Genomic DNA, 9,178 nt, shown 5'->3' with positions numbered 1-9,178 from the left:
TCATGTTCTTTTTTGAAAATATATTTTATTGATAGTTTTTTTTTAAATATAGCTGATATTTCCTAATGATTCCTCTTATTTCTCGTCCCCCTTGTGACAAAGCACGTTGACTGTCCAGCAGCAACCATATTCTGTGCCTGTTGTCAGTACCAGAAAGTCAGGGTTTGACCTTCACCTTCCTAACTTGCCTCCTCCCCAAACCCCATCTCATCTTGTGGGGCCCAATTAGCCTGATCCTGGCTTTAGGACGTGACTGTGGTGACCGGCTTGACTGGCTCACCTCTGATCTTTGTCTGTCTTCCTCCCTTGGGGTGTCCAGGCCAGGATGGGATCCCAGATCTCTGTGGATGAGTCCGTACATGTGGTGATTGTTGGAGGTGGCTTCGGTGGGATTGCGGCTGCCAGCCAACTCCAGTCTTGGCGTGTCCCCTTCACGCTGGTGGACATGAGAGACTCTTTCCATCACAACGTGGGGGCCCTCCGGGCCTCTGTTGAAAGTGGTAATTTCCTCTTTTTTGGGGGGGGGCACGTGCCTAGACAGTGGCCGAGCTGCAGCTAGAACCCAGAGCCCCTATTCTTGGTCTTAGGGCTCCCTCCACTTTTGCTGAGTCTGTCTAAAGCTTTTGAATTATAGGAGCTGCCTGAGAGAAAAGGGGAGGAGGGGTAGTGGGGCAGGGCGTGGGCTTGTGCCAGGAGGGGAAGCAGAGGGGGAAGGGGCAAATGAAAAAAAACTCCCCAATTTTGCCTACTTCAGTATTTTACCCAGAGCTGTACTGGCTTAAGTGCTTTAAAAAAATGTCCTTACTCAAGGAAAGAGGATGTTTTCCATGTTGTGGAAAGGGTATGGGGTACCCCCTAGCAGTGTGACCCTGGTCCCCTCTGTTTCCTCACCTGTAAGATGGAGATAACTCACAGTCTGTTGGGAGAAAAACTTTGTCCCACCCTCAGATCCTAGAGACTGTAAGATTCTTTGGTTAAGACTTGCTCTAGGGTGGGCTTGGTCTGCCTTCCTTTCGGCCCTGTTCTGGGTTCTTTGGGGGCAGCCCCAGTGCCTCCTGTCTCACCAAACATTTGCACCCATTTTCCAAGGATTCGCCAAGAAGACGTTCATTTCATTTGCAAAGACCTTTGGGGACAGCTTCCGTCAAGACCTTGTGGTGGGGCTGGACCTGGAAAAGCAGAAGGTCCTGCTCCAGAAGGGTGAGGTAGGTTTGAGAGGACTGGTTTGTGGAAGCTTGGCCCCAAAAGGCAGACTAAGGCTGAACATCCTCACTGATTCTCCCATGGCCCCAAAGGGCAGCTGAAGGCTGGGCATCCCCATTGATTCTCTCATGGCTCCAAAGGCTAAGGCTGAAGAACCCTGATGAGCCTCCCATGGCATGTGGAGTTCCCTACCCTTTTGACCATCCGGGTCACCCTAGTCTGGACAGGCTAGCTCCTCTCAGGCTTTTGTTAATGGAGCATTTCCTGAACAAGGGTTAGTTTCTGTCTTGCTGTGAGTAATGTAGAAGTGTGAGATGGTTTCTTGCCTTCATGGAGCTTCCAATCTAACATAAATGAACTTGAATCCAATTCATTAAAGCATCCTAACCTTTTCTGAAGCTCTTTCCCTTCTTGGCCTGCTGCATCCCCCACCCCTTGGCTTCTCTTCCCTTGGGAGTGATGGAGTGAGCAGCAGGACCCTTTCCAGGTATGAGGGTGGGAAGAAATTAATTTTCTCAAATCTGGCCTCAGACACTTACTAGCTGGCAAGTCACTTAGCCTCTATTTGTTTCAGTTTCCTCAGCTGTGAAATGGGAATGATGTCAGCACCTTACCTCATAGGGTTGGTGTGAGAATCAAATGAGATGATTGGTTAAAGGACCTGGCATATAGTAGGTGCTGTGCATAGCTTATTCCGCCACTCTCCCCCTCGTTATTCTAAACAGATTTCTGCCTTTTTAATCCGTCCCTCTCTCGCAGGCCCTTTCCTACTCTCATCTCATCCTGGCTACGGGCAGCACTGGGCCCTTCCCAGGGAAGTTTAGCCAGATTTCAGACCTGCAGTCGGCCATTGAAGCCTATGAAGCGATGGTGAAGCAGGTGAGAGGGGAGGGTCCCTGGGCGGGCCCCTGGGTGCTGAGGAAGGCAGAGCTGGGAATGAGGAGCCTGACTGGGGAATGCTGCTAGAGGGGCAGTTATGTTTAGTACCCCCTTTCATCCATCCCCACCTCCTTCTTATTCTTCTTATTCTCCATCTGTTGGAGATGTTTTTGAGGGAATTCTCAGGAGTGCACCAATTAGATTAGATTAAATGGCCCTTACACCTCTGATGTTCTGAGAATCCATGAACAGAAGACTGCAGAGGTGGTACTATATCTACTCCCACTTCCCCGTTTCCATGTTTTTTTCTTGTTTAAAACTTTAAAACAAGACTCCCCAGCCCCCAACAGAAGCCTTTATTTTAACAAATCTATACAGTCCAGCAAAACAAATCAGCATGCTGTCCCTGTCTGAAAAAGCATGCCCCATTCTGTTCCTGTAGACCACCACCTCTGCTGATAGGCATGTTTGGTCACCATTGAAGTCACCATTGGACACTGCGTCTATGGGATGGGATTTCTGAAGCCTTTCAAAGTTTTCCTTTACATTTCTTTCGGTAAGCCAGGGCTTACCTTCCATAGCCAGAGTTAACAACACCTTGGTCCTTGTTTCTGAAATAAAGCATTTTGAGGAGGTGCTGAGAACCATCTTCCTTTTGGCAATTAACTCCCTCTAGAGTTGGATGCAATATCAGGAGCCCTGGGTTCCAATCCTGGTCTTGATGCCCACTACACTTGAGCTGGTTTTTGAAGGAAGCTAGAGATGATGAGAGAAGGCACTCCTGGCATGGGGCACAGCCAGAGCAAAGATGTGGAGATGGGAGATGAGAAACTGCAAGAAAGGCCATCTGGAATGTAGAGAAAGTGAAGGGGAGTGATAAAGGCACATTGTAAAGGACTTTAAATACATTAAGCTAACTTAATTACACTGATGATATTAATTATTCTTGTTATGTTTTGATTCAGGAATTGCTCCTACCTGGACACAGTTGCAGGGGACAAGCTCTCTGTGTAATCTTTCCTTTTTTTGATTAGGTCCAGAATTCCCAGCATGTTGTGGTGGTGGGAGGAGGCTCAGCAGGTGTGGAGATGGCCTCAGAGGTTAAAACAGATTATCCTGAGAAGGAGGTACCTGGGGTCCCTTGGTCTGGGGCTGGGGCAGGTGGGGCAGGCGTGTTCTCTTGGGCATCTTGAGTTTGCAGGAAGGGACGTGAGGGCACTGAGGCTGGGGGAGTGGGGTGGGGAGGCGGTGATTTAGGAAGAGCATCAGCAGATAGGGCAGCCTCCCAGTCTCTGAGGCTGCAGTGGGCGCTCGCTGGGCTGTGGGAATGCTGGCCTGGCCAGAGATGGGGGCCATGTGCCGGCCTGGGCCGACTTGGGGCTGGGGTCCAGAGAAATCCGGGCTCCAGGCCCTGCCCTGCTACCAGCCAGCCTAGGGCAAACAGAAGGTCACTCAGTCCTTGCCAGGCCTCAGTTTCCTTATCTGGAGGATTAAGGCCTCTGGCCCAGACAACTACTTTAAGGTATTGTTACTGCATTCTAGAAGCTCTGAAAATCTGTACTCTCTTCCAGTTCAGTTTTCAATTTTCATTTCATTCATTCATTCAATTTTCATTTATTTCAATTTTCATTCAATTCCCCCGTCATGTGCTTCCCCCTCCCACCCCGCTTCCCCCCCCCCCCATCCTCCCAGGCAGAGTCCTCCCATTTCTGGAATCGGTCTGTGTTTATTAAGCACATGCCAGCCACTCTACAGAGCCTTGGGGCAAAGAGATGAGAGGCCCTACCCTCCCTGAGGGAGCTCCTATTCCAATGAGATTTATTGTTGTTCAGTGATTTTTCAGACATGCCCAATTCTTCGTGACCCTGTGTGAAGTTTGCATGGCAAAAATACTGGATGGGTTTGCCATTTCCTTCTCTAGCTCATTTTATAGATGAGGAAAATGAGGCAAACAGAATTAAGTGACTTGCCCAAGGTCACACAGCTAGTGAGTGTCTGAGGCTGAATTTGAACTCAGCTCTTCCTGACTTGGGCCCAGTGCAAGGAAAGGAATTAATGATCGAGGTGGACAAAGGGCTGGTCATGTGTCTAGAGGGAAGCATAGCCTGTGGACAGATATCCCGTGTGCTCTGTATGACTTTGTGACTGAGCTAGAAAGGCCTTTAGTACATGGGACAGACCCTTGTTTTGTGCTTTTAAAAAAAAGTGTGAATTCAAACACCCAATAGAATGGGCAAATTTTCCATAACAGATTTTGGAGCAGAGGAAGAGACTCGTCCCTGAATTTATGGATCTCTGTCAGGAAAAACTTATTTCTCTTTTAAAGTAGACACTAAATTCAGCATATATGGATCAAGACTGGCCTGCTTTACTCTGACTCCTTCTGTTCCTTTCTCATTTTTTTTCTTTTGAAGGGCAGGGCAATGGTGGTTGTGACTTATCCAAGGTCACACAGCTAGTAAGTGTCAAGTGTCTGAGGCCGGATTTGAACTCAGGTCCTCCTGGCTCCAGGGCTGGTGCTCTATTCACTGAGCCACCTAACTTCGCCCTCCTTCCTCATTTTTTGGGGGGGAGTGTGACCCTATCCCTAATATCTCTTCCCTTTAAAAAAAAGCCTCGTACCAATCCTCACATTGCCCACATCTGACGGTGCGTCTCTCCTGCATCTGGAGGCCAGCTCCTCTCTGGGCATCATCGTTGGGCCTCTGGTCCTTGTCCTGGCCCCGCACAGCTTTTTGTCTTTATGCTGCTGCTGCAGATGTTGTCTTCCTGGCTCCGCTCCCTTCACTCTGCATCAGTTCATAGGGATCTCGCCAGTTTCTCTGAAAGGACTCCTTATGCCATTTCCGGATGCGCAGAATTACCCTGTGGCATTATGGCTCAGCCCATTCCCCAGTGAGCTTTGTTATCACAAAAGGCACTTGCTCTGCATAATTTTGAACATGTGGATGCCTTTCTTCCTTTCCTTGGTTCAGGCAGAGGGTGCCCGACACATAGTAGGTGCTTAATAGATCTTCATGCACTGATATTGATTGGAATGGCCTTTCTTTCTCTATACAGGAAGATCCTGGAGTAGATGGCCTCTTGTGGCTCCCCCGGGGGCCTGGGGGAGACCGAGGAGACCTCTTGGGTCTGATGGCCCTTTGTTCGTTCTTGTCTGCAGGTCACTCTTATTCATTCCAAGGTCCCGCTGGCTGACCCAGAGCTCCTTCCTTGTGTGCGGCAGGAAGTGAAAGAGATTCTTCTCCAGAAAGGGGTGAAACTTCTGCTGAGTAGGTAGCCCTCCATTCTCCTGTGCCCCAGGATCTCCACCCCATCTCCCACCCAACCTCTGCCCGATTCCCTTGGGTGTTTCCCCCTATTCCCAGGCCTTTGAGGATGTTCCCCATCCCTGGAGGTCTCGATTTGGGGGAGGCTGGAGAACCCCTGTGGGAGTGTTTTAGAACACACTGAGGCACAAGCCCACTTCCCCTCTGTGGGTACCCACAGGAGTCATCCCCTCTCCTGGCCTGGGCCTCAGCCTCCAGGTAGGCTGTAACTGGAGTTCTGAATTTTTTTTTCCTGCATTTTTATCATTAAAAAATCCCACCCTACTCTGGACTTAGAGATTCTGCTTTGTGGGAAGTGCTCTGGCTTCAAGTCTTGGTTTCTGTCACTACCTGCATGACCTTGAGCAAATTTCTTGAACTTCCTGGGTCCCAGGCTCTTCTTTATAAAATGAGGGGCTTTATTCAAAGGTCCTGGGGGTCCCTTCTCGCTCCACAGTGATGCTTCTGGGCAGTGAACCCCTCCTCTCTGCTTCTTAGGCTCTGGGGCCTACCTACCTGGTGACTGAAAGCTGGTGTCCTGCCATGCTTGTAAAAGTGTGGTTTTGGCCAATTGGGGGTTACTCTTTAGCAACATGATGTGCTTTTGGACAGTTTCAAGGTTCCTAGGACCATAGGTTTAGAGCTGGGAGAGACATCTAAGGCCATCCAGGCCAGCCTCCTCATTTTTACAGATGAGGAAACTGAGGTGTCCGAGGAAGTGAAATGACTTTTCCAAGGCCACACAAGTAGTAACAGTAAAGTAATAACAACAGTCACACAAGTGAGATTTGAGCCCAGGTCCTCAGATTCCAAAGCCAGTGTTATTTTCCCCAGACCACATTGGTCATAGAAAGCATACAGAGCCCTTTGACTTTCCTCTAAACCTGGAGTTTTAAACATTTTTTTTTTTTTTGTCATGGACGTCCCTCTTCCCCTTGAAAGCTGGGTGAAACCCATGGACTCTTTCTCAGAATAATATTTTGATTAAATTCGTGAAATTAAATCCGTAGGATTATAAAGGAAATCTATTATATTGAAATGCAATTATGAAAAAAAAATTAAAAAAAAAATCTAGGGCCCCCAAGACCCTCTCCTCTAAACATATACTCTCATCTAGTGAATGTTGTTATTTAGTCATTTTTCTGACTTCGTGACCCCCTTTGGGGTTTTCTTGGCAAAGATGCTGGAGTTTTGCCATTTTCTTTTCCAGTTTATTTTACAGATGAGTAAACTGAGGCAAACAGGGTGAAGTGACTTGCCCAGGGTCACATAGCTAGTAAATGTCTGAGGCTTGATTTGAACTCAGGTCTTCCTGACTCCAGGCCCAGCACTCTATCCACCGTACCACCTGGCTGCCCTTGTGAATGCATCCTACCTACTGGTAGTTAGGTTTTAACCCTGTCAGTAGATGGGCAGGACATAGTTATCGGATGAGAGTGGGTGGCCTTGTCCACCTGCTTCTCACTCACCCATCCACCTCCCTAAGGCTTGAGATCTTAGTCCTGTCTTTGTACTAAAGTCCCATGTGTGCCCAGGAGAGCCTTGCTTCATTTCCATTAACTTCCTTCTCTAGGAGAGATTGGGTGAGGAAGCTTCCAGGATCCTTTCCAACTCAGAGAGTCAAGGATTCGACGACTGTCTTTCCTGCAGCTTGAATATCACGGGAAGCTGTAAACGGGGTCCTCCTGCGGGGGCCTGTGACTAGTGCCTTTCCTAGGGCTGCCCCTCTTCCTCAAAGAGCCCAGCCTAGCAGGCTGCCACTGCCTCATCCCACCCTTGTGGAGAAGGGGCCACGTGAAAAGGAGGAACTCCAGCTTATAGATTTAGAAGTGAAGGGCTCCTTAGGGATGATGGAGTCCAACATCCCCATTTTATAGTCGAAGAGACTGAGGCCGTGCTGCTCAGTCTGGTGTGGGAGGTCCTTTAGTGAGTGTGTTTGGAGCTGGGGAGGGCTCAGGTTCATGGCTGTTGGCTTGATTAAATGTGAATGCCTTGCTGGAGTCTTCATCTGCTGTGTAGATGCTGCCACTATTATCCTTCTGACTCATGCTAGTTATTACTGTTATTTTTCTTATTCTCACCCCATGAGTAATTCCAACCAGAGGACACGTGGTCTGCCTGCTGGCTCCCCCCATTTATTGGGAGTGTGTTGTGGGGCACTCCTTGCCTTGTCCAGATCGAGCCACCCAGTTGTGATTTGTGGCTGCCAGTCAGAGATTCCTGGCTGGGTCACCTTTGCCAGAGAGTCTAATGAATTTTAGTCCAGGGCTCCCAAAGGAACTTTATGGAACTTTCAACCAACTGTGTTCCTTGGCCGAGCATCTCAGGCATGTAGTTATCTTGGGCAAGGGATGACGGGAAGAAGTGAGCCTTGGGGAAATGGAGAGGAACCTGCCAGCTAAGCTGGTTGGGATTCTTGGAAAAAGACCTGGGGATTTCCACTCCCTGTGTGTGTGTGTGTGTGTGTGTGTGTCCTGTCTGCCATAAGAGCGGGTGCCATCTTGGGCCTCACTCAGAAAGGCAGTGACCTGATCAAGGGAGGGATGGGCTTTTGGTCCTCTGCCCCAGTCAGATCCTCCAACAGGCACTGCTCAGTCCATACTTTAGGAAGGACGTGCATGGGCTGGGTCACCTCCACAGAAGGGCAGCCAGGACGATTGTTGTAAGAACACAGTCCCTTAATCGTACATTTAGAACTGGAAGAGGTCTTAGTGACTAGCCAGGCTTTATATGCCACTTTGATATTTGTCAAGCATTTTATATAGGTTATCTCATTTGATCTGTTATTCTCATTTTATAAGTAAGGAAACTGAGGCAGACAGATGGAGGTTAAGTGACTTGTCCAAGGTCCCACAGCTAGTGTGTCTCATGCTGGATGAACTTGGCTTTTCCTGACTCCAAGTCCAATTCTCTGTTATTGACTCAAGTTAAGGGACTTGTTGATGACTCTTTCACTTTGGGAAAAGCACTGAATCCTAGTGGATGGACCAGGTAAGGCACAGCCAGCAGAGCCTGGAAGGGTGACCCCCTGATGGAGATCAAGGGGATCCAGAGTTTCATGGAAGACACCTCGTGAAACTCCTTGTGTTGCAAATGACATGTTTTAAGGAGGATGAGAACTGAGATGAGGCTCCCGAGCTCTGGGTTAGTGAAGGCTGGCGGCTCCTTCCATGAGACAAAGGAGGGCCGAGTGGGAGCCGGGTGGGAAGCTGCCATCGCCGACAGGGATCACGGGGCTGAGCAGGGCTCTGGGGGCCGGCCCGAGGTCAGCTTCTGGGTGGAGTTTGCTTACAAAAGAAGGCATTCAGTTCAGCTAAGCATTATGCCAGGCCCTGTGTAGATGAGGGGGGGGCGGGGTTTATAAATGAAAATGTGTGCGCTCGTGTGTGCACTATGAGTGTGTGTGTATGTGTGCGTGCTCGAGCATGTGTGTGTCTGTGTGTGTGCGCACACGAACTCGATGGGGAAGTAAAAACTTCATGAAAAGGCTTCATGAAAACCAGAGTGTGGTGAGGCCATCTCTACTGGTCTCCACATGGTCCTAGCTGATCATTTGATGGCAATGTTGGGGAGGATGTCAAAGAGGTTTTTTCTTAGATACAGGTTAGCGTGGGGACCTCTGACCTCTCCTCCAGCCAAGGAGTTAGGATTCTGGGACAGAAGTAGAGGCCCAGAGCTGGGGATTGTGTGCGTTCTGACTTGTCCGCAGCTCCTCCCTCCCTCCCTCCCTGCCTGCCCACTATCCTTCCCCCCCTCCCTTCCCTCTTCTCCTCCTCCCTCCCGCTCCC

General features: G+C 49.3%; 1 protein-coding gene across 1 annotated transcript; it reads left to right on the top strand.

Moving 5' to 3' along the window:
- The first annotated feature begins 320 nt into the window (after positions 1–320).
- AIFM2 (AIF family member 2) lies at positions 321–5,710 on the top strand. The gene is made up of 5 exons (XM_069103626.1): positions 321–500; positions 1,090–1,205; positions 1,963–2,082; positions 3,117–3,209; positions 5,246–5,710. The coding sequence occupies exons 1-5, from the start codon at positions 326–328 to the stop codon at positions 5,360–5,362; spliced, it is 621 nt and encodes a 206-aa protein (XP_068959727.1). The 5' UTR covers positions 321–325; the 3' UTR covers positions 5,363–5,710.
- The last annotated feature ends 3,468 nt before the right edge of the window (positions 5,711–9,178 follow it).

Source organism: Petaurus breviceps, unplaced genomic scaffold, assembly GCF_028583685.1.
Source record: "Petaurus breviceps papuanus isolate PSGF00001 unplaced genomic scaffold, PetGlider_PUasm1.0 59197, whole genome shotgun sequence".
NCBI lineage: Eukaryota > Metazoa > Chordata > Mammalia > Diprotodontia > Petauridae > Petaurus > Petaurus breviceps.
Note: the sequence above shows the minus strand (reverse complement) of the source record. Positions and strands in the feature narration are given on the sequence as shown.

Coding starts and splice junctions, on each gene's coding strand:
- AIFM2 (XM_069103626.1), top strand. CDS start 326: ATGGGATCCCAGATCTCTGTGGATGAGTCCGTACATGTGGTGATTGTT. Junction 1,206..1,962: donor TCCTGCTCCAGAAGGGTGAG/GTAGGTTTGAGA, acceptor CCTCTCTCGCAG/GCCCTTTCCTACTCTCATCT. Junction 2,083..3,116: donor ATGAAGCGATGGTGAAGCAG/GTGAGAGGGGAG, acceptor TTTTTTGATTAG/GTCCAGAATTCCCAGCATGT.